This window comes from Syngnathus floridae, chromosome 20 (assembly GCF_059516105.1).
Source record: "Syngnathus floridae isolate MCC-2025c chromosome 20, RoL_Sflo_1.0, whole genome shotgun sequence".
Classification (NCBI taxonomy): Eukaryota; Metazoa; Chordata; class Actinopteri; order Syngnathiformes; family Syngnathidae; genus Syngnathus; species Syngnathus floridae.
Window position 1 is genome coordinate 8324326 of NC_142432.1, and position 25823 is coordinate 8350148.

The following is a 25823-nucleotide window of genomic DNA, read 5'->3' on the forward strand; positions in this document are numbered from 1 at the left end:
CCAGAAAAAGCCGACATATTGGTCTTCATCTATTTGCCGATCTATAAATATTCAAGCAGCCCTTGCCTTAAAAAAAGAGACACCCTGGCTGTAATCTTGCTTGCAGCTTCATGCTTATCTGATCCCCTTTGATTCCTCTCGTCACACACACACAGCACAAGATATGTACATGGAGCTAAATTCTCATGAAATTCCAAACGGCTAAATGAGTGAATGTTAAAACACACATAAAGGGAGCAGCGTTCAAATGTGCATTGCACAGTTCCAAGCTTAGCAGGTAAGTGGTCGCTCATTAAAAAGCCTTGAAGTGTTGCTTGTATCTGTGTTAAACATGTTCTGAGATTAAAACATCCATTATATATATATATATATATACAAATATATATACAAATATATATACAAATATATATATATATATATATATATATATATATATATATATATATATATATATATATATATAAATGAATAATGAAAAATATGTTGTTGAACTAGTACATTCATAATTGGTATTTTGTAAAGGATGATTTTAGAATGAGCTCAATAGTGACCAGTGGAGGAAGAACTCAAAGCAACCGCTGGGTAGCGCTAAAGCATCTTTATTTAGATTCCGAGGCACTTGTCAAATTGTTAACGTATACTGTACTGTACATGGATGCTCAAATGTGGTTTATGCATCCTGCAAGGTTATCCCGCGAACCCCACCCTGTATTTCGAGTTAATAAGATGCACAAATGAGACAGCGGCAGCATATAAATGACACAAAGCGAGAACCAAGTGGATGTACCACCCTAACTTAGGAGAAAACACAACAAACAAACAAACAAACAAACAAACAAACAAACAAACAAACAAACAAACAAACAAACAAACAAACAAACAAACAAACAAACGACTAGTTCACCCGTGTTGCTCATTCCTTAACACTTGGAAGGTGTTACGCAAAGAATGGGCGTGAGTTATCCATTGAAAGAGAGCCCGGAGACTATGGCTGCTGCTTGTTTTTTTTTTTTTTTCTTCGTCTTCTTTGGACCAACATCTGAGCGCTCAGTTCAGTCGGTGAGAGGCAGCGGAGGAACCAGCAGCACGAGTGCGCAGGTAGGTCTGATTTTTTTGTGGAACCTTTAAAAAAGTGTGTTTGAGGCTTAGTACAACTAGAAAGGTTGAGAACGAGCTAAAAAAAAAACCGATTCATTTTTACAACGTAGATTACAAGTAGATTGGTTGTGACATTTTACGCACGGACAACGCGCTTAAATTGAATTGCGACTTAATGAAAATGATTATCAATCGACCCCCAATAAGATTTTTCTAACACAAAACATTTGTTTTATTTCTCAGGATGCACATCAACCTTCGTGTGACTGACCTTCCAAAAAATAAGCCAAGTAAGGTGCGCAAGAAGGAGGGGAGCGCGGAGTCAGAGAGTGTTTAAGAGTGAGCTAGAGGAAGAGAGGGAGGAGAGAAAGGGAGGAACGTGTGGACCAGGTACTCGAGTGCTAACAAACCTCCACGGGGGCTGCCGGGTTCGAACACAGGATCAGCGACCATGGTGCCAGCGACCTGCCAGGGCCTGGCCCTCCTCGTCCTCCTCCTGGGGTGCACCGTGGTTTTGTGCCTCGGCCAGAACGACACGGAGCCCATCGTGCTGGAGGGCAAGTGTCTCGTCGTGTGCGATTCGAACCCTTCTTCGGACGGAGGCGTCACGTCCTCCCTCGGCATATCGGTGCGCTCTGCAGGCGCAAAGGTGGCTTTTTCCGCCGTGCGTGGAACCAACCATGAGCCGTCAGAGATGAGCAACACCTCCATGACTATCTACTTTGACCAGGTGAAAATGTTTTTGGAAAAATACAAAAATCAAGATTTGAATGATATAAAGCAGCTAAAATGGAGCTACAATTTATTGAATGTGCGTAAAATTGACCCCTTACGCAAGTTACGGTAATTTATTTACGTCCCGCGTCTGCCTTGTTTAATTTTACAGTCATATCAAGTAGCTAATTCATTTTATGTTTTGAACCGTTATGATTTTTTATTTTTTTTAGGATGCGTAACTGGCCTTTTAAGAGCTTTTTACGCTACATTTTACCGGCCGAATCCAATTTCACCTGCAGTCTAGGAGTGTGTACTTGGAGATTTTATTTATGTGTATCCTATTTACTGTAACCCGAATCTAAAGAAACAGACATTTTAATACGCTGGATCTCATATGCCGTTTAAAGCCGCAACCATCGTAGGCATAAAGTTATGAATAGTACACTTCAAGTATAAACACTTCATTTATTTCTCTGTAACTTCTTTAATGCGACATTTGTCAGTTATTACTTTGATTTAAGTGAATATTGAAGAAGCACCAACGTTAAGGCTTTTTGATGTGCGCATAATGAGTGTTTTGTTGATGTGCAGCCAAAAGGTAACCATTTTAAGCGTTAGACTGAATCTGGCCTAACGGGCTTTGTTTGTATAAATTGTTTAAGCATTGATTCCTCTTCAGTAATTCCGAAACATATTTTTAAGCCACTTGTCATGTGTTTTGTAGAGCCCAGTGCTAAAATTAAGTATTTTGATGAATGCTTACATATTGTGTCCTTTTGAATGTACGATAATCATTTGGAACCAAATCAAACCCGTCTGATGCCTGAAGCAGTTGGCACTGGCAAAGCAACACACACACACACACACACACACACACACACACACACACACACACACACACACACACACACACACACACACACACACACACACACACACACACACACACACCAACTAATACAATATCTGTATTTACAGGTTTTAGTGAACATCGGCAACCATTTTGACTTGAAGGCGAGTGTTTTCCAAGCTCCAAGGAGGGGGATTTACAGTTTCAGTTTCCATGTGGTGAAGGTCTACAACAGACAAACCATTCAGGTGAGCATTTGTGATTTTGGCACGCAAGATCAAATGTATAAGCTCACATGGGGGGAAAAAAAAAAACTTACCCCGCCCTCTTCTCTTATCCGCCCCTGCAGGTAAACCTGATGCAAAACGATTATCCAGTCATATCAGCCTTTGCCGGCGACCAGGACGTGACAAGGGAGGCGGCCAGTAATGGAGTACTGCTGATGGTGGAGCGTGAGGACCGTGTCTACCTGAAGTTGGAGCGAGGCACCCTCATGGGCGGATGGAAATACTCCACCTTCTCAGGCTTTCTGGTCTTTCCTCTATAATCTGACCTAGGATGGGACCCTGGTTGGAACGACAATATGAAAAAAAGCAACACCATGCAAATTGATTTGAAACTCGAAGAACTTGTCAGCCAAGGAAGCCGATGAAATTCCTGAATGTCCTCAACCATTCTCCACCCCCCTTTCCTCCTCCCCCTCCTCTTCCTCCTCCTCACATCAGTCTCCTCTCTTTGTCCAATATGAAACTTGGAGATTCAAATATTCACATCCATCAACTCGTACGCAGTCAGGACGTCGTGGTGGTGTTTGGAATTTTTCGCTGGCTTGGGAAACTTTGCCAAAAAAGGACAGCGTTAAAGGAAGAGAAGACATGGCACGGAAGAAGCGACGAGTTATTATGCTCTATTTTAAATTCTGTATAGCCTTAAAGAATATATGGTTTCCGTCCAAGTGAAGTATATGGAATTATGGACAAGCTGAGAGAAAGAGAGAGAAAAGCTTTAACGCCCAAAGCTGTCTTTTGCACGAACTGATTTTTTTTTTCCTTTATGTTTTGTGCTGTCAATGGTGTTATGTTTGGATGGTGAAAATAAGCCAAATTTGGGCCAAGAGAAGAAGATTTATTTATGAAAAGAAGAAGAGGCCACTGAAAACGACTTGACTTGGCGAGCCCTTTTATTTAAAAAAAAAAAGAAAAAAGAATGAACTAATAATTTTTATTCTTCACATTAGTGTGTTTTACATTGCGGAATTTGCATATAGCTTTTGATTGGTTTCATGTTGAAGTGACATTGCTCACTAAATGTAAAATGTGGAAACAATAGAAGAATCCCTATATATGTCCCGCTTAATAAACAATATTGTATTGGATAGACCAAGCGCAGATCTTTCATTCAAATAAGCTCCAAGTGGCAACGGCGTAGTGGGAACAAGGCCAAGTTTCAATCCGCAAATGTTTATTCATATTACGTTTAATGGCATTGATACTGAACAACAAACAAATATTAAATATGGTGCGAAAGTGAGAATTAAAAAGCTTTGTAGCTACATTCAAACTATCAAAAAATGTCCATGTGCCTCACACACGTACACACACACACACACACACACACACACACACACACACACACACACGCACGCACGCACCTCATGGATGTTGAAAAAAAAAAAATTCAAACAAATGATTTTGATACTTGCATGTTCTCCCCGTGTCCGCCTGGGTTTTCTCCAGGCGCTCCGGTTTCCTCCCACATCCCAAAAAACATGCTCGGTAGGCCGATTGAGCACTCCAAATTGCCCTTAGGTGTGAGTGCGAGTGCGGATGGTTGTTCGTCTCTGTGTGCCCTGCGATTGGCCGGCAACCAGTTCAGGGTGTCCCCCGCCTACTGCCCGATGACGGCTGGGATAGGCTCCAGCACGCCCGCGACCCCCGTGGGGACAAAGCGGTACAGAAAATGGATGGATGGAGGGATTTTGATACTTGAAATGGTATTTTCATGGAAACATTTAAGTCCCATTTAATGGGTGAGGGCTTTTCCAAAGCGAGCGAATCATTTTCAGAATATTTAATCAAGCGGAGCCACGTCATAGCTCAGAGGCAGCCATTCTGAAATTCCAAACTGCGAGTTCCAATCGTCTCTGTTGTGTTTGTTGTTGGTCGATGGTCCTGAGCTTTTAATCTCACTTTAATGCGAGCCCTTTGGGTCAAAAGGACACAATCGTTAATGTTCGTTAGCGCTGATCTTATTAGTGTGTGACCTTTTTTAGTGCAGTAATTACACTCTAAGCCATTTTATTCCAAGTGAGGGAATAAACACTGATCATCTTAGGCCTGAATTAAAAATGTTATCATAGGAGAACATCCCAACGACTCCAAACGAAACTTGAGGATCTGGGCCCGTTTCCAGTCATTGTACCTGAACAAATTCTTCCTAATTAATTTTACAGTTGCTCTCCTCGGTTCTATATGGCCCATGGGCCGTAACTTCCCTACATTGCGTTTGGATTATTAGGACCATCAAACAGACAAAGTTCCAAACAAACTCTGTTTTACTACAATGCTGACTATCAGTTGATTTACTTTTCTTACTTTTGATATAAATACTACAGGAAGGATTAAAATCCACGATACTTGATCCTCCCCAAATGATACTCCAGTGCCATTATTAAGATTTATGATATGCAGCCTGAATTGTATTTTTTTATTTATTTTGCAGAGTCATCGATATTCTCGTAGAATATAAAAGCTATTTTCTTTAACTATAGGCTGCATTGTTTCTTTTTTTTTTTTTTTTTTACTGACGCGCAGATGGTGTTTTATTCAGCTTTACAGGCTGCGTAAAGATAATTACAAAATTGGAGATGCCATTAAAAACCACTGAACTCATGCAGACTTTGTATTATTACTTGTCTGTCTGAGGTCTCTTGAAGACATCTTTGAGGGTTGATGCATTCATGATGCACATTTATTTACCGTATTTTCCGCACTATAAGGCGCACTTAAAAACTTAAACTTTACTCAAAAACCCACAATGCGCCTTATATATGGATCAATTGATGAATTTGTTGATCCATACTGGTTGTACACAGCGCTCTGTCAAAATGTTTCAGTACGTCTTAGTACGACTAGTAAATTACAAGGTCGCATCTCTTACCAGCATTACGGCAACCGTGGTCAGGGGGCGTCACTGAATAGCTGTTGTACCCGCGAGGCTATTTCATTTCAAAATAGGCTGTTCTGTTAATGTTTTCGAGTACGTTTACGGATCAATATCATTCATAAATAAGCAGCACCAATGTGTTAGATCAGTCTTTAGTCGGTTCCGATCACTTTTATGGGAGAGAGTTTGAGAAACGTGATTGTTTACAGGGGGCTGCCACGACACTTTGCTGAGGCTCATGGGAGTCTGCGAGCTGATAATGCTATAATGATAGCTGCTATGCGCACGAGGCTGTTTCATTTCAAAATAGGCTGCTCCATTAATGTTTCAAGTCAATTTACAGATCGATATGGAAGGGAAACATAGGTAAGCAGTACCAATGCGTTGGATCGAACTTAGGTCAGTTCCGACAATTTTATAGGAGATAGTTTGAGAAACGCGATTGTTTACAGGGGACTGCCACGACACTTTGCTGAGGCTCATGGGAGTCTGCGAGCTGAGGCTCATGGGAGTTTGCGGGTGGCTAATTCTATAATGATAGCTGCTATACGCACGAGGCTATTTCATTTCAAAATAGGCTGCTCTGTTAATGTTTCGAGTAAATTTACAGATCGATATGTAAGGGAAACATAGGTAAGCAGTATAAATGTGTTAGATCGAACTTTAGTCAGTTCCGATCATTTTATAGGAGATAGTTTGAGAAACGTAATTGTTTAAGAGAGTAAACATGTTTTGTTTTTTTGCGCAATGTCGATCAACACATCTGAAACAAAACAAGACTCGGAAGCGGCAGAAATTTGCGTGGCGTGAACATTAAGACGGCTCCAATTGACATTCGCCGCCGCTCATCTCAGCCATCTTGAAACATGGCATCATTTAATTACGTCGCCGCAGGTAACGTGTCATCGCTTTGCAAAAAAAACCCAAAAGTTTCATTCTCACAAGATTTCTCGGATGACTGACTTTGTCCTCGTTACAAAACGTATCAGATTATAAAACAAGCGAGCAATTTGTTATCAAGCATGTTTCAAATTTGTTCTTGTTTTATGTGGGAGCACTTTTAGCTTGGAGTGGCTTTATGACCTTGACTCATTTCAAGTGTGTTTTATGAATGATGAATGGACATGTATTTAATTCTAAACCGCCAGCATTGAGGGGAGGAAAGGTCAAAACAAATGCGGGGAAGCTGTTGACATGTATTGAATCTCAACCGTTGGGTTAAGAGCACCAGGCCAATTTCACACTTTGTCAAAATAGCAGAATGGATGTCTCTTTGTAGAAAAAAAAAAATACGTTAAATACATACCACAGATTCAACCTTTATCCTGTAATTATTTCAAAACGTTAAGCACACAGAGGTATTCAATTTGTTTCCATGCATGAGGGATGCCAAAAAAAATCCAGCGCAATTTTCAAAAGGCTCCGCCCACTTCTATCACCCTTGATGATGCAACGACCTGGCCGACTCATATGATGGAAAAAGACACTGAAACAACCCAGCCAGGATCATATCATATGCGGCGGCGCTTTGTTAATAATGCATTTGTGTGGCAAACAAATACCGTACGTCGACACAGACAAACATCATCAGTCACCGAAGCGCTTCTGTGAACAGGCCCATCCCCTGTGTTAGACAGAGTCTGTTTATTCTCTCCCCGCCACAGCTTGCAATATCCATACTGAAACACAATTCCCTCAAGGAAACTCCTTCCGAGCTCCCCCACCACTATGCAAGGCAACAGAGGTTCATCTGCACAAACGCGGCCATGTGACGCTTCCGCAACATCATTCCACCTGTTCATCAGATTCAGACACAGTGAGCCCGAGAGACAGAATTCTGGACCCGCCTTACACCTGAACAACTTTAATAACATTCATTATTATTTCGAGAGGGAGAGACACAAATAGTTCCCCATAGATGACGGACACATGCGCAAATCCACACACAGGTCCAAACATGGTAATTCAATCAAACATTTGGAAAGGAATATACAAGATTGGAATTACCGTAATTTCCGGACTATAAATCGCGTTTTTTTTCATAGTTTGGGTGGGGGGGCGACTTATACTCAGGAGCGACTTATATATGTTTTTTTTCACAAATTTTTACTTGATCATTAAGACATCACTTACTTACAAGTATAGTTGACCACTTCCCATGTTATTTTTAGTATAGTTGATCACTTCACATGCTTTTATATCTTTATCTTGAACATATTCAAAACATAAAAAATAGAGAAAACATCAAATAAAGCAATTAACACTTTAAAGCACCATATTCAAGTCCACTTTCTGCTGTATGTACACTTGCTCCATTTTTGCTCCTCTTATATTTATTATTATTTGTTTATTTATCATTTATTCAACACTCTTATTTATTCATTGTTTGTGCCTTCTTGTTTTTTTTTGTGTTGCTTGTATGCATATGTGTACTATACCACCAAGGGATTGTGGGAACGTAATTTCAATCTCTTTGTGTGTCTTAGTATATAAAAAAAAAAATCGACGATAAAGCAGACTTTGACTTTGATAAAACAACCCAAAAAAATTATATTTTCAGACGAAACTGGATGAGGGCGCTCTAAATTTCACCGTTGGCCATGACTCATCAACTGGGTGGGCTTAAGAAAAATGGCACCAAAAAGAAACTCATATTTTGCAGGTTACAAACTTCAAGTTGTAAAATATGCAGCTGAAAACAGTAATCGAGCAGCAGAAAGAAAGTTTGGAGAACCGTGATGTATCAATGGATTACTATTTCAAGTGACGTCAGTGGCGCGGCGGTTATTTACATACAAACGTACCCACATAAGGACTACCGGCATCATTAGCGGTGATCATTTCTAAGTGACACGGAGGACAAACAGTTTGAAGGAATTAAGGATTCGGAGTGACATAGAAGGTTTGAAAAACTATAAGTTATTGTGTTGGAGCACTCGAGGCACACTCAAAGAGCAGATTTATGGATTTTTCATTTTCCAAATATAGGGTGCACTAGGTTGTAAGGCACATTAATGGACAAACCAGTACAGCAAGTCCAACTTTATCCAATGACGTACATTTCGATATCCATAATTATAAGGTGTACTGTTGTTTTTTGAGAAAATTAAAGGATTTCAAGTGTTCCTTATATTTAGAAAAAAAAGTTATCTAAAATACCAATAGAAATACCCTCCCTTACGTCATATTAAACGGCGGTTTCAGTAAAATTAGATATTTGACAGACAGAGTGAACACTGAGTGTGATAAAACAATTTGAATCGGAAACACATCTTCACACATCTGCTCGGAAGACGCCGCATTTTAAATATTGTCACCCTCTCAATCATATTGTGCTGCATCTTGACACCAATTGTCAGACACAATGTGGATTTGACACAAAAGATTTTGGGACCCGTTAACACGTACAAGCACTTGTCGTGCGACAACCTATTCCTTGGAACGATTTTCACACAGCTTCACGCTGAACCCGGGAGATGTGGATGTCACCAAATAGAATGAGTTTAATAAGTAGATTTTATGGGAGAACATGTATATTTCAAGAGGACGAGTGCAATATTACTTTCATGGGAAATCAAATTTTTCACCTAAGTGACCGAGTACAATTAAAATATTCCCTATTGATTCAATATGTATGGTCACAGATACAAATCGTTAAATCTACGGAAAAAGGTGATAAGAGCCGCTGTCAAGGTCATCTCATAAACATCTGGGCAGAGAGACTCTCTGATAAGATGGCATCTTAGTGCCGCGGGCAACGCAAGAAACCTTGAGGAACGCCACAGGCATGTTTTTAGGGCGATCAGGTGGTGCGCCTGAATCGAGGCTGCTGAGATGAGCTATTCGTTTCACTGTCGATAATCGCCTTCGTTGGAAAGTGTCAAGGAGTGAAGTTGCAAGAAGGTCATTTTTGCAACTCACCAACGGAGAAAATAAACCTGAATCAACGATCTCAGCCAAGGCTGGACAATCATTTATTCATATTTATTGATATACATATATATATTTATTTCTATCCAAAGTTTGTCCCAAGTGTCTCGAGATATGTTTTTCTATTTCGTCTCAGGCCATCATCAACAAGACAGCTTGGGTTTTGCAGATTTGTAAACATGTCTAGCTAATTGACATTGGAGCAGTGTTGCAAAAATGTCAATTGGCAAAATGTATCTAATCTTAATTTGTCAATTAGTTGTCTGTCAGTTGTTCATAGAGCTCCACAAGAGAGTTGAATCTTTGCTATCTGGCAGACCCCCTCCCACCCACCTCAGAAATTCATCAAGTAAAAACTGCCTTCAGAATTATTTAGTACCATTTAGACTGACATGTTCTATCAGGACCAGGATTCTTAGAACAGCCATTTTCTTCTGTGTGTATGTGTTCAAATCTACCCAATCAAAATGACTCCCTACCCATCCTGGCCCATTTCTGGCATCGTCCCCATCTGGTTTGACAACTGTTTTGATGGAAATCAGTTGGGCTTTTTTTTTCTTCTTTCTTCCCCACTCTCTTATCCGCGCTCTCCGCTCTTGTGGGTTTTCGCTTGAAGTCGCGGCGGCGACGGTGGCTCAGGCACTTCACAAACTTGGGTACGATCACAGCCTCTCCAGCATCACTACCACAGTGCTCACCCACAAATGGGAGTCGACGCTATACCGTGCTTTGGCTTTCACCTAAAATAGATTAGCTACAGTTAGCTATAGCTAGCAAGAGATTTTTCTTTTATATGTGGTTGTTGACAGAGTCGGAAAGAAAGCCACGAGGGTTCGCAGGGACGGCGGGTGTCTGTTTCCCCTCGTACGTCTCTCTGGAATAACTGCAGCGAGCATCACAAAGTGTTTGTGTCAACACCTGCCAATTCATCTTCACATAGTAAACTCTCATCAAGACTCTACCCAAGCAGACAGAACAAAAATATTGTGATTATTCTTTTGTGTCCCATCTCCGAACTACCTGCCTGTTCCACCGAAAAGTTTTGCAGGTGTCTTTTTTTCTGTGTCAAATGCAAAGGTAGTTTGCTTTCTCTACTCCCAAAGTGAATTCTATTCCAAATCACGTTGTGCCTTTCCTAGTCCACCTACTCTTCTGTTTTACAACCTCCAGCTGATGTTTTTTTTTTCCTACCAACTATGCATATACAAATATTAGACTTCTCACTTGGTTTTTAAGGGAGTGCCATTTCTTCCAGAGTTTACAGGCCTAGGCTATCAAAAAAAAAAAGTCCTTTTAAAGCAGCATATGCAGAAGAGAACAGAGGGATGATAAACCTTAAAAAAACATGTCCTACATCAAACAACGGCCTTGTTTGCGGCGAATCCTTCAGATTCCGCCAGCTCAGAGAATCTGCTCGGTTAGCAGTGGGCGAGACAAAAGACGAGTGCTTGATCCGTCCTTGACAGTGCGGGCTGCAGTTAATCCTCTACACGCATCTTCTCTGGTCCGAAAAGCACCATTTTGCACCTTTCCTGCCCTTGGTGTCCTGAGTGCTTCCATGTGGTTTAATCATTTCACAAAAGCAACAACGGAGAAGAACTCTCGGCGCCCTCGAGTCGCTTCCTCTTTAACATCCGTGTAATTCTATTTTTCGCTTCTCACATGTATTGGATGGTACAACCCCCCCAACCCAAATTGGCTTCCGGGAGTGCTTGAATCAATCAAAAGACGCCATCTTGAAAACGTTGATATCTCTCATTTGACCCTTTGTACAACAAGTGCTGTCTCACAGCCCGTCACGCAGTATTGAACAAAGCACCGTTCATGAATTGTGGGACTCCTTTTTCTGAACGGCAGCCTTCTTGACCTGTAAGCATCAACGCTCATGGTTCATTACGGTACGTGTCAAGGCTGCTGGCTTTCTTGCTGGAAATTGCGAAAGGGACAGCTTTCATCTGACAGGAGCCCGACCGGCCGACATCGTCCTACCTCTGTCTGCTTCCGTTTCTGTCCAGGTGTCTCTCGGTTGATTCGCCCCCTCCGTTGGCTTAATCTCTGTAAGTGATAGGCCGTGGCACGATTTTCTTTTTCCAAAGACAGGCGCATCATTAGGGAGCTGAGGAGCGCAGTTCCTGCCCCCAGGGGAAGGCTGACAGTCCATCACAGCCCTGCGGCATCACTTCCTTTAGACTTTGGATATCAAAGGTGGTGCGATGAACTTTGAACAGAATTGGCTGAAATACCTTTTTTTAACATTAGTGTTGGATGAGCGGATAACAAAAAAATCTTCAAAGCATTTTGAGGTGAGAATGATTAGAGGAGGGGAAGTGCATTTGGATGTTTTTTGTACTGTGCGTAGAAGACATTGATAAATCAAACAGATTGAATGATATAGATGTAAAAACATATTTGGGAATTTTTGAAGTGCATGAAGTGCAAGACCACATGTATCATGTTGCTTTTTACCTTAACCAACCAAAGTGCAACCATCTGTCAGCAAATGTCAAGAATTGTTCTCAAAACACTGATGATATAACTTATTATTCTAATTATTATCAAGTCCAAAAATTCTTTAAGATCTTTATCTACAACCCCAACAAAAATATGACCCTAACCCTAACCCTAACCCAACATGAGATAGACATTTTATTTATTACCTCTGTTGGAAGGCTATTGAGTCATTTTGGCTAACGTAAGCTAGCAAGATAGAGTCAAGCGCAGGGCAGTGTTTAGCCCCGGGCCCTTAACATACACTACCCAAAGTATGTGTTTGCATTAATGTTGGCATGAATAGTTTAACATTATATGGACTGCTTGAGTTGTTGTTGTTTTTTTTAAATCCAAGTGGTATGAGTATCCGTAGTAATACACACGCACATATAGTAATGTAGCATAGCACATTCCCGTGAACAAACATATGGCTGCTGTGTGTTATCAGGCGCCACTGTTCCGTGATTTCAAACGTGATTCAGTGGAGCATTTAGGATTAAAGGACCTCCCGCGGTGCAATCCATTTTGGCTCCAGAACAGAAATGCTCTATCTGGGCGGTGTTGCGCCTGCCTTTTCCCATGGGAGTCTTTGTCAATGCTAATTAGCTAGCGTAACAAGCGGCGATGTGGAACGGTGTTTCCAGAATGCACGACGCCTGTTTTCTTTCTGAAGTGATGTCAATTCTAGAAGGAACTTCTCATATTTTTTTTCCAAGCGTGGTTGTGATGGACTTGAGTGGCTGCAACGCAAATACAATCTTCTCCCACTCGATTCAGTTTAATCGGACGCGTGTTGTAGCGCTGGGAAGCTATTAGCAGCGTGCTCATATAGCTGCCAAAAACTACCAGAGATGAAGATTTATTTCATGATAGAATCGGCGGACATGACTTAATGTGTTTCTATTCTTTCTGTGGCATTTTGCCTCCTCCTATTGTCTCGCCTCTCTTATTAAGATGCACTTAAATTCCCTTTGTTCTCTCAAGTGCTCATTAAAGAATTCAGTGCCTTCTGATGTCTATAGTTTTACATAATTAGAACCCAAGAGGCCTCCATGTGTGCACTAAAGTTCTCCATTTGTTTTATTCAGCATTAGAGGAGCAATTTGTTTAATTTCTCTGGAGTTTAACCTTGCTGACTGTGATGGAAAAGCACCTGCAAATCTTGCAAGCAGTCAGGTCACTGGTGGTGCGGAAACACTGCTTGTGAGGGATATTATGTATAAATCATAGAAGCTTCATTTTGTAATTAATAATGTTTAGGAGCGAGTCAGGCCTTGGTGTTGAAAGAAAATGAGAAGAGAAATGAGAAAACATGCATTGGTTTGATTTTCCTCCTGGTAAATAAGAAATAGGGCGCTATTATTACTGTAATTTTCGGACTATAAGTCGCTCGGGAGTATAAGTCGCACCAGCCATAAAATGCCCCAAAAAGTGAAAAAAACCCCATATATAAGTCGCTCCGGAGTTTAAGGCGCATTTTTGGGGGCAATTTATTCGACAAAATCCCACACCAAGAACAGTGATAAACAAGCAACAACAGGCTAAAGGATCGTTCGATACGATAGCAACAACAGGCTAAACGATAGGCATGCTAACGTGACAAACACAAACGAAGAGCTGAGAACGGGCCTGACGTAACATATAGAGTTATTAAAGAGAACTATTACATAAATAACACGTTTATAAAACCACCGGTGTCACTCCAATTCATTAAATCCATCGATCGTTCTTTGTCAACAATGGGTGCGCGCGGCTTACGGCGCTTGCAATTCAAAATATTCCACAGGCCCTTATAACGATATAAAAATTATATTTCAAATAACTATTATATAAGCAATATTATCAAACCATCTGTGCACTTTAAATCATTAAATCCATCCATCAAATTCCTCGTCCTTTGTCAACAACGCCGCGCGTGCGTCCTGACGTCAGCCTCGTCGTTATTCCACAGATCTACTATATAACTATATTGTAGCGTTAACAAAGTACAAGGAAAGACGTGGGTTTGGTAAACGGCTCTTTAGTCAACAAAACAAACTTCCAAGCGTGTGGCGCCGTGGACTTCCAGCCACCAATGTGAAAGAGAGCTCCATACAATAGGACCGGGCGTGCGTAAAAGCCACGTCCGAGCCCCATGCACCGTCCGCGGACAGCCACCCGGCCGAGCGCCGGCCCCCGACTTCGATCCACGGAGGTGAACGAGAGCTCAGTAGAGTAGGACCGGGCGTCCGTAAAAGCCATAATAGTTTTTCAAACCTTCTATGTCACTCCAAATCCTTAATTCCTTCAATCTCTGTGTCCTCCGTGTCACTTAGAAACAAAGCCGCTAATGATGCCGGTAGTACGTACGTGCGTACGTTTGTCCTTTATGTAAACAACCGCCGTGCCACTGACGTCACTTGAAATTCAAATTACAGTAATGCTTTGGTACATCACGGTTCTCCATTTTATAACTTGAAGTTTGTTACCTGCAAAATATGAGTTTCTTTTTGGTGCCATTTTTCTTAAGACCTTCCCATTTAGAGCGCCCTCATCCAGTTTCGTCTGAAAATATTTTTTTTTTTCAGATGTAGTTGTTTTGTTTTGTTTATTTGGTTGTTTCATCAAAGTCAAAGTCTGCTTTATTGTCGATTTCTTCATATGCCAAGACACACAAAGACATCGAAATTACATTTCCACTATCCCACGGTGACAAGACAGTACACAATATGCATACAAGTAAACAACACAAAAAAAAACCCAAGAAGGCACAAACAATGACTAAATAAGAGTGATGAATAAATAATAAATAAACAAATAACATAATAAATATAAGAGGAGCAAAAATGGAGCAAGTGTGCATACAGCAGACAGTGGACTTGGATATGGCGCTTTAAAGTGTTAATTGCTTTATTTGATTTTTTCTCTATTTTTTATGTTTTGAATATGTTCAAGATGAAGATATAAAAGCATGTGAAGTGATCAACTATACTAAAAATAACTTGTGAAGTGGTCAACTATACTTGTAAGTGATATGTTAATGATCAAGTAAAAATTTGTGAAAAAAAAACATATAAGTCGCTCCTGAGTATAAGTCGCCCCCCAACCCAAACTATGAAAAAAAACGTGATTTATAGTCCGAAAATTACGGTACTTGATGGCACAAGATTCCAGATGCAAATGATCACTTTGGTTCTTCGCCAAAGCTACTAAATTCTATTGCACTGATTTTGACATGCGATGACATAATAAAAATGTCAAGAAATCACTTGCTCGCTCGTGAATAAAATAACGTTCATAAGAATCTTACCTTGACAATCCGAAACCAAATGTTTTGGGATATGAATAACAGGATAGGAAAAAAAATATTAAAAATGAAGCTTGAGCTCAACCCTTCTATCCTCTCCAAATGGTTTGTGCCACAGGATTGAAGAAAAACATTTGGCAACATTTGCTGTGTCTATTGGTGCCAAAACTAGGGACAAGGGCAGAAAATGTAATCAAAGACATGGCCCCCTTGGGCAGCTCATCATTTTTTTTTTTTTTTTTTTTTTTGCAATGATGTCCTCTGAGCCCATTCTATGCGTTTCTGTGTGCTCGAACTTGTGTGTACACAATTTTTGTATGTCGGGGGGGGAGGTCTGGAGGGCAGTGTGTGTCTGTGTGTGTGGGGGGTACGATGTGCCATTTCAAAGTGAGTGGCCCCGCCAAGGAAAACAATAAAGCAGGAATGACAGGAACAGATGGCCCTCTTTATTGCCTGCTGAAATGCAAACACTGGATATCTTGCTTGCTGGCTTATATATTTATTTTTCCCCTCCTGCGACTTTGCCTGCTAATAGTGCCTGTTTTTGGCACACGCCCACATTTAAAGGGACCAGTGTGGACGACTTAGCGGCATCCTGTGGGGAGGTTACGGCCACCTGGATGCCATTCAAGTCATCCCTCTTTTCCTCTAAAAAGCGACATTGGAAGTGATAGTGGCCTTATAAGAGTGCAAATGGAGTCATTAGCGGCCTAACGCTCACAGACGCCGTGTCGTTCATTAACTTTTTTTACGTGGACATACTGCTGTCTTGTTTTGATGGTGAAATGAAGGGCGTATTGGTGAGCTAATGTTACCTTTACTAGCTCAGTGGCATAGTGGTAGAGTGTCTGCCCTGAGACTGGAAGGTTGTGGGTTCAAACCCCGGCCGGGTCATACCAAAGACTATAAAAATGGGACCCATTGCCTCCCTGCTTGGCACTCAGCATTAAGGGTTGGAATTGGGGGGTTAGTTCACCAAATGATTCCCGAGCGCAGCACTGCTGCTGCTCACTGCTTCCCTCTCCCCCAGGGGAGAGATCAGTGGTTCCCAAAGTGGGCGGTACCGCCCCCCTGGGGGCGGTGGAAAGATCTGGGGGGGCGGTGCGGACGAAGGGGTCGGTAGGGGGGCGGTAGGGGGGCGGCAGTCCGAAGTCGAAGTCAGAAGTTGAAGGGGGCGGTAGGGGTGCGGCAGTCCGAAGTCTATGTAGTCACTACATAGACAGCATAGACTAGAAAAGCAAAAACTCAGGTTTGTAATTTCAAGCTTGTAATGTTCAGAATTTTATCTTAATTTTATCCCATAAATCTGGGGGGGCGCTAGGAATTCACTGGGGAGCCAAGGGGGCGCTAGCCTGAAAAAGTTTGGGAACCACTGGTATAGATCAAAATCACATGGGGATGGGTTAAATGCAGAGGACAAATTTCACCACACCCAGAAGTGTGTGTGACGATCATTGGGACTTTAACTTTAACTTTAACCTAGCAGGCTAGCCTGTGAGAAAAATGATGATGAGGTTTGTATCAATGTTTGGTCAATGTTTCAGAAACCACAACTTTGACCTCAAGCCGAATATTGACTGAACGTAAACGTAGTCACCGAACAAGGCTCGGCTTTGAGTGAGGGGACCCTAAGGTCAACTTGATCTCAGAGATCTCAGAGGGCTAATACGACACAAGCACTAAGGCTCAAAAACTATTCCCAGACCATTACGGACAGCGACAGACACAGATTAGCACAACTTCAAATCGCTATTTGTTGCTTCTCCCCTGAGAAAGCTGAACAACTATTAAGTGGTTAGGCAAAGAAACTGACAGTGTTTACAGCATAGGTGTCAAACTCAAGGCCCGGGGGCCAGATGTGGCCCGCCAAATAATTTTGTGTGGCCCGCAAAGACAGATTTTGTATCGACTTTGTGTCATTACTAAAATTACAAATGAGTTTGACACCCCTGGTTTACAGGAATGTGTGTTTGAGTTGAAGATCACAGGAAAGCATTTTTTATTGTATCTAGAAAGAAAATTTTAAATATAAAAACATTGGATTAGGGAGATTTTTTTTTATTTTAATAATTTGTTCCCGAGTTTTCAATAAATGCACTTTCACTTATTTGTGTCCTTGTCCTCCGCTCCTGCTGCTCATGTCTCACATGACAAGCTCACCTCTTATTTTCTCCTGCTGGTCTTATCTTCAGCAAACTGTCGGCCTTATCTGGCACACTCTCTATTTCCACCTACCTCTTTTCTCCGTGTTCACGATAATAACGTAGCGGCCACCCGATTTTTTTATTTTTTATTTTGCCAGGTTCATTGCTCCTCCAACTGATAATTCCTCTGTATTAACTGGCTGGAGTTATTACCCGTTATATGAGATGTCCATGTTGAGAGCGCTTTATAAGATCCTGGTCCCAGTGGATAAGATGATGGAGACGGCGAACGCTGGCATAGCACCGCTCGTATAATGGCATCAGCTGGGAAATACACAATGCTCGGGATTATTGATAGAGCTGTATCTGCACTTTTCCTGACAAATTCCCGGCTCGGGTCGAAAGGGGCCATGTAATCCCGAAGAATAGCCGGGCTAATATGGCCGCCTCCGTACAGTAACACCTCTGCTCTCTTTGGGGCATTTTAGTACATCACCTCCCTGGTGACAAATGAGGCAGAATTCCCGGCCATTCATCAAGAAGGGTCCAAGATTTATTTTAACAATTGTCTCTCCTCTCATCATCTCAAATGAAACTGTTATTCAATTGAGATGATTATCTTCCCCCTCCATGACTCCCAACACTTGAGGAAAACTATTTCATGTCGTGATGCAAGGGAGGACTTGAAGATACATCATAAAAATGACCTCTATGGAAATTCCAACAAATGATGTTTGTCCAGACTCTGTATGTGTTCTTAAAAACAGTGCAAGAAACAATCAGTTCTAAACAATCTCACACCCTCTATAAATACTGTTGTGAATCTCTCGGCTCCAATTACACGCCTCCTCCACCCTCTGTTGAGCTGTGTGATGCGTAGCAGCAAAACTGCTGCTCAGTATTGTGAGGACCTCGCATTGTTTTCGCCTTGACTTTGTTTTTTAAGCGTCCAGAAGTTTGCTAGGCACATGGACTGATGAAGTCGTAACGTACCAAGGGATACCATGGCGGCTCCTATCAAAGACTCCTTTGTGGATTGAGATTTTCATGGAACATGTGGCTAATTGCCAGAGACACTGGGCTCGTGTGAAAAGTGCAGTCCAGCTGTGAGCATGGATAGAGTTTTCTTTGTTTCAAATTTTTTTTGTAGACATGCGCAGTTAGAAATGGGCATCTCCGCCGTTGTGGGAATGAACACATATTTATGATTGAAATACGATAATATCCACCGCACATATTGCAGAATTTGTCAAATCCACGAAGATCCTGCTACACCACCTGCGCTATAACTTTGAGCTGCTTTCACCAGTCTCATTTCTGTCACCGAATTCTTAGATGCGCCAGGAGCATGTAATAAAAAATGCCCTCAGTCTGCAGGGAAGACCCAGCGAGGTCTGCCGAATACAAAAATAGCCTCCAACTATTCTACATGTTGATTTAAGAATTATCTTACAAATAACCATACAAGTTCACCCAATGGTCTTTTGGAGACTTTAGCCACCGCCACCATGTAGCCTTTCAGAGGAATATGAAATTACGATCACACTGTAGGAAATCAAAGTGTTGTTCTGCTGCACTCCTCTGGGCAACATTGTGGAGTATTGCTTTGGAAACGCGCCTAATTGGTGTGTGGTGCTCCAAACTCTGCCTACTGCCTGAAACTATCTGGCTACATGTCCGCAACAATTGGATGTGAAGTAGCTGGCCTAGATTATATGTGTTGTGCATCTTGGGTCTGTGTTTGTGACATCAATTGGCAAAACTAATCCTGAATCTTCCCTGCGTCAATCATATTATGCACATTTGTAATTATTTGGAGTCTGGACTAGCCAATCCTGTCATCTGTGTGTTTTTCCTTTTTTCCAAATGGAGAAAATTAGTTTTTCGATCAATGAGGGCTTCCATATTTCCGCCTCTCAGCTCAGTGCATGGCCTGGCAGGACACCAAAAAAAAAAAAAAAAAAGCTCACCGACTCACCTATAATTTGCTTTGCTACAGTCAGAATGTGAAACAGACACATGGCAGCTGAGTGATTCATGTCCTCCAAGCGGACAATCAGTCTCCTGAGTGATGATTAGTTCTGGCATGGGCCTCAACTCCACCGAGCGAGCCGAGCAGAGCCGAGCAAAGCCGAGCGTGCGGCTTTCGAGACCTGTGAAGCGATCCTGTCTCCTTTATGTTCAGGTAGCTTTAAAGTGACAATTCTTTGTGGAGGATGAAGGGAGGGAAATATCCCATCTGCATACGGCCGCAATCTCGACTCAACCGAGTAAACTAGCGACCCGAAAATCCAACCTCAGTCATTCCCGTTTAGTTCAACCTTGCTCATCTTCAGCCTTGAAACATTTTTCATTTCCAGCTGAGGGGCAAGTCGAGCGAGTGCTCCCTACCTGCCTCTCACGTCTCATCAGAGGATATAAAACAATTTGGCCAGCTTATTAACTCACATTGTGTTGTTCAGCAAAAGCCCAAGCATTGCAGCTAATGTGCACTGTGCTCACCTCCAACGTGGAGGTTTGCAGATTTAGCTTGCGCCAGTAAGTTTGGACGTCCCAAACGCACTGTGGTGCAATATAGAGCAGAGCAAGAATGTGATTACCAACAGTAAGTTATTGCCTCGGGCACAATTAAAACTTTGCAGACGAGCGTCCGTGATTGCAAAGTGAATCAGGAGCGGTGTTGGCGGGCCATGTTGCTTGTTAATTGGTTAATTACAGAGTAGCAAGCCTTACCCTACAAGAATTAGCCTGGAAATCTGCTCTACATTTTCTCTCAGTCCCCACATGGAAACCAGACGCCAGGGCAGCCCTTCCGTTTAAAAATAAGCTCATCAGCGATTTGAAGCCATGTGGGCTGTCTTTAATTGTGATGGAGGAGCGTTTTACAAATCACAACAACCTACGAGCAGCGATGCGGTCGAATTACAACGCAGCAAATGCAGTATTTGGAAGTTTTGTAAGATCAAGAAATAAACAAGCTTGGATTGGCCCAAGGACTGCGAAGTGCGCAGCAGTGGTGACTTAATGCCATGACTTACAGGTGCTTTGCTTCATCTCACATGGTGATGACATCGAAAATATGTGGGGGGAAAACAGCCCAGGGCGCAAATTGGCCACAAGGACAAAAAGCACTCATGCTCACTATCACACACTCTCTCTCTCACACGCACACACACGAGCATCTTACCTCTGAGAAAATGTTGCTGTTGCTTAGTCAATGCCCTCAATGCCACAAATCCTACAGGTCTTACTCAGAGCAAATGTTCACTGTTGAATGAGTAAATTCGAAGTGTTTTCTGACTTCAACTGCATGTGGCTCTGATTAAAGCAAAGCCACGGGCTAAAAGCTGTCCACATGTCTTTACAAGCGTGCTTTTTTCTGACCTTTCTCTTCAGCGAGTCTTCTTAGGACTAAGAACTTGACACAATATGACATTTTGCCAGGTCAGTAAACATGGCGTTGCTGCAGATGACATAGCAGAAAGAACGTCAATTGAAGTAAACATTTCTTATTGTCTAAATCAGGGGTCCCCAATCCCCAGTCCGTGGACCGGTACCGGTCCGTGGGTCATTTGGTACCGGGCCGCCAAGCCAGACAGAAAAAAATAAAATAATTTTTATCACTCGTCCCGGTCACGTGACATGTTTCCCCAGTCGAGCCCACAAAGCTAGCAAAAATTAGTAAGAATTTATTTTGAAAAATATTTTAAAATTGGCAATTCTCTCCCAATTACATCTGTTGGTGCATCTGTGTCTCTTGACACAGGTTAATTCAGGTAAAGAAGCTCCTCCCCCCCCAGTTGAGCCCGCGAAGCTAACAAAAATGAGCAAGAAACAAAGATGTTTGGAAAGCTTCTTCGGAAAGGGGAAAAAGCCCAATGAGGAGACGGAAGAAGAGGCTACGACTTCTAAGAAAAGGAAAGCTGCATTTAAAAGAAAGTCCTACTTCAAATATGGATTTATCGCCACAGGTGACTGACTTGCCAAGCAAGCCCACTCTGCATAATATGCGGCGACTGACGACAGGCTAGCTAACGAGGCAATGAAGCCTTCAAAAGTGCTTGGGCACATGGAGACCAAGCATCCTGTATTAAAAGACAAACCTTAACCACTTCGAGTGTCATTGTCTCCGATTACGCCAGCTCATTTCTAGGAAACAAGCTCAGTGCTCCCACAAATTCAACGTAATGGTGAGTTTTATTTTCATGTTGTTTATACTTGTTTTTATGCCAGTTGTACCATTTTATTTCATCGTATTTATATATTTATTATAAATGTATTAGTTATTTATATAAATGTATTATTTATTTATATAAATGCCGGTCCGCGAAAATATTTCTGACACGTAACCGGTCCGTGGCGCAAAAAAGGTTGGTCTAAATCACTCGCGTCAAACTCAAGGCCCGGGGGCCAGATTTGGCCCACCACATTATTTTATGTGGCCCACAAAGACAAATTGTGCATCAAATTTGTGTGTCATTACTAGAATTGCAAATTGTCTTCACTTTTAATAATATCTTTTTCTTAATATTTGACCAGTTTTTACTCGTTTGATTTGAAAACGAGTTATTTGTTAATTTGTTTTGAAGCTTTTACTGTATATAATTTGAGGTTCTCATACATTTATTTGGGTTGACAGTCATAATAACCCTCCGAAAGAAGCTATGACTACAATGCGGCCTGCGAAAAAAAAGACCACTGGTTTAATCACTTCACTGGTTTCTTTTATATCAAACAAATTATTTTAGGTGCATTACCTGACATGTTTCGGCGGTTTCTTCTGCCTTCATCAGAGTGTCACCGATGTGGTTGTGACGCATCTTTATCGGCTGATGGAAGAAGGCGTGGCTCACCTGTCAGATTTGACAGGTGAGTCACGCCCTCTGCTGTCCATTCACCTCTCCAGAATGCTGTTCCAGGTTGTAGAGAGCCTGTAGGCTCCTTCATCCCTGTTGATGGTCCTCGGGCCCCGCTTGCGGATCTCAATGGCATCCCTGATCCAACGCTGATGTTTGTTTTCTTCAGTGCGGATGACTCTGGCCTTTTCCCAGTCCATGATGTGGTTTTCTCTTTTAGAGTGATCGGTAATGGCTGACTTGTAGTGTTCCTGTTCTGCTTGTAATTTTATTGCTCTTGTTTGTCTTGTTGCTGTCTCCTTCTCACACTCCTTCTTGTGTTCTATTTTTCTTGTGATGAAGTTCCTCCCTGTCTCCACGATGTACGATTTATTGCATGATTTGCATGGAATCTCGTATATAGAATTGCATTTATTTTCTGGGTTGACTTTGTCTTTTGGGTGGACCAGTATTTGACGGAGTGTTGTATGTGGTTTGATAGGTGTGTTTATGTTGTATTTTTTCATGGCTCTTTTGATGCGTTCCGTAATTCCTCTCACATACGGCAACGTCACCATTCCGCTGGATTCTTGTTTCCGTGTTTGTTTCTTTCTTTACCCCTGTGTTTTGTATTTTTTAGTTTTTTACCTGTTCTGCACCTTTGGTCATTGCCCATTGTTGATACTGACATTTTTTGAGTGCGCGTTGTATGTATTGTTCTTCCTGTGTTATGTCCTCCGGATCCGTGATTATTGTTGTGCGTTCGTATAGTGTTTTGACTACTGACAGTTTATGTATAGTGGGATGTTCTGATGTCCAGAGGAGGTATTGGTCGGTGTGTGTGGGTTTTCTGTGTACTTTTATTTTTATGTCTCCGTTGTCTCTGTGTGTATGTTGATGTCTAGAAAGGCTATGGATCGATCTGTTTCTTCTTCATGGGTGAATTTGATGTTACCGGTGGTGTCTATGGTGTTGAGATGGTCTGTGAGGTGTTGTGTATGTCCTGTTTTTGTTTTTTCTAGAATGTCATCGACGTAGCGTCTCCATAGCGTGGGTTTGTATGTGTCTGGATCTGTTAAGAGTGCCTTTTGCTCTAGATCCTCCATAAAAAAATTGCACATGATGGCAGAAAGAGGGTCTCCCATGGGTAATCCCTCTTTTTGCCTGTAGATTGTGTTTCTGTATTGGAAGTATGTGGAGGTGGCGATGAAATGGAGTAGTTGGGTGCTGTCCTGTGCTGATAGATTTGTGCGTTTCTTGAGTGTCCTGTCTGCTGATAGTCTGTCATGTACAATGTGTATGGTGGCCTGCGTGGGTGTTTTTGTGAAGAGTGAAATGACGTCGTGTGATATTAACATTTCATCTTTCTGTACCTTTATGTGTGAGTTCTGTGGCGAGTTGTTTCGAGTTTTTGCAGTGTTGATCTGTGAGTCCTAGTAGTGGTTTTATTATTTCTGTGAGTGCTTTTGAAAGGTTGTATTTGACTGACCCTATGCTGTCTACGATGGGGCGGAGAAGTGTACCTGGTTTATGGATTTTTGGTGTGCCATAGATTCTGGGGATGATGTTTGCTGTGGGTATTAAGTTCATTGTATGCCTGTTTGTTTATTTTATTTTCAATGAGTAGTGGTTTGAGTAATGCTTTGAGTTTATTTTTCTTGTCTTCTGTTGGGTCTTTTTGTACTACTTCGTAAGTGTCATCCTGTAGTAACTGTTGCATTGATTCTTCGTAAGTGTCTGTGTCCATAATTACTGTTGTTCTGCCTTTGTCCGCTTGGAGGATTGCAATGTCTTTATTTTTTGCTAGTGTGATCATTGCGTTTGCTTCCTGTTTTGTAATATTAAGATTTTTGTAAGATTTAGCCGTTTTTAAAATACCTGCAACTTCATTGCGTAGTGCTGCTTTTTGTCCTGGATTATGTATTTTTTCGCATGCTAACTCCATGGCTAAAATAAAATCATCAAGGGGTATGTTTTTGGGTGTGATCGCGTAGTTGAGTCCTTTTGCTAGTATGCTGCGTTTTGCCTGGGTGAGTTTGTGGCGTGACATATTGTGAATCCATTTATCGTTGATATGTGTGTGGTCCGGTTGTGCCTTCTTTTGTGCGATGAGTCTGTCCAATTTCCCGATGTGTCGTTTTTTTGTGGCGGCAAATTCCTGTTCATGTACACATATTATCTAAATGTCCGTGTAGTGTTGTTTCTGTGTTATTGTCCAGGGCATACCGGTGTTTGAATTGTTCCGTCAGTCGCTGTAGTTCATCGTTGATGTTGTTGAGTTTGTTGGTTGTGCAGCGTATCCGTTCTTTGACCAGAGTCATCCGCACTCTTCTGATAATCCTTTCCGCATTCCTGGTCGGGATTGGGTCCTTGATTGTCAGGCTGGCCGGCGTTACCTCTTCGTCTCGGCAGCGTAGATTGAACCTCAGGTGGTTCCTGTAGCGAGCTCGTTTTTTCGTCAGCTTTTCGAGGAGGCGAAATTCCTTGACGCAGTTCTCTCCATAACTTCTTTGTAATAGTTGTACTAAGTTCATCTTGTTTTTCCTTTTTAATCACTTCACTGGTTTCTTTTATATCAAACAAATTATTTTAAAATAAAAAAATTATAATAAAACAATTTGTTTGATATAAAAGAAACCAGTGAAGTGATTAAAAAGGAAAAACAAGATGAACTTAGTACAACTACCACTGGTTTAAATCTAGGGTTATGGTTTCGAAGTAGGGTTTCATACTAGAGTTAGGGTTTCAAAGTAGGGTTTAAAGCTAGGGTTAGGGTTTCAAACATGGGTTTAAAGCTATGGTTAGGATTTCAAACTAGGGTTTCAAACTAGGCTTAGGGTTTCAAAGCAGGGTTTTATACTAGAGGTAGGGTTTCAAAGTAGGGTTAAAGCTAGGGTTAGGGCTTCAAAGTAGGGTTTCATACTAGGTATAGGGTTTCAAAATAGGGTTTGAAGCTAGGGTTACGGTGTCAAAGTAGGGTTTAAAGCTAGGCTTAGAGTTTCAAAGTAGGGTTTAAAGCTCGGGCTAGGGTTTTAAACTTGGGTTCATACTAGAATTAGGGTTTCAAACGAGGGTTTAAATCACAGGTGTCAAACTCAAGGCCTGGTGGCCAGATACAGCCTGCCAATTCATTTTGTGTGGCCCCTGAAGACAAATTGTGCATCCAATTTGTGTCATTACTAAAATTGCAAATTGTCTTCACTTTTATTAATATCTTTTTTTTTTTATTTGACCAGTTTATACTCGTCTGATTTGAAAACAAGTTATTTGTCAGTTTGGTTTGTAGCTTTTACTGTATATAATATGAG

The 25823-nt window shown here is 41.6% G+C and overlaps 1 protein-coding gene and 1 long non-coding RNA gene across 2 annotated transcripts; one reads left to right on the forward strand and one right to left on the reverse strand.

Moving 5' to 3' along the window:
• Positions 1–589: 589 nt before the first annotated feature.
• On the forward strand, positions 590–4042 carry cbln2b (cerebellin 2b precursor). Its single transcript, XM_088363932.1, has 4 exons — positions 590–1098; positions 1342–1828; positions 2794–2913; positions 3015–4042. The coding sequence occupies exons 2-4, from the start codon at positions 1550–1552 to the stop codon at positions 3210–3212; spliced, it is 597 nt and encodes a 198-aa protein (XP_088220058.1). The 5' UTR covers positions 590–1098; positions 1342–1549; the 3' UTR covers positions 3213–4042.
• Positions 604–12444, reverse strand: LOC148381203 (uncharacterized). The gene is made up of 5 exons (XR_015854708.1): positions 12418–12444; positions 11750–11950; positions 2985–3231; positions 1509–2891; positions 604–1122 (listed from the first exon to the last, which is right to left on the reverse strand). It is a non-coding gene; the product is annotated as an uncharacterized LOC148381203 (long non-coding RNA).
• Between the last annotated feature and the right edge of the window lie 13379 nt (positions 12445–25823).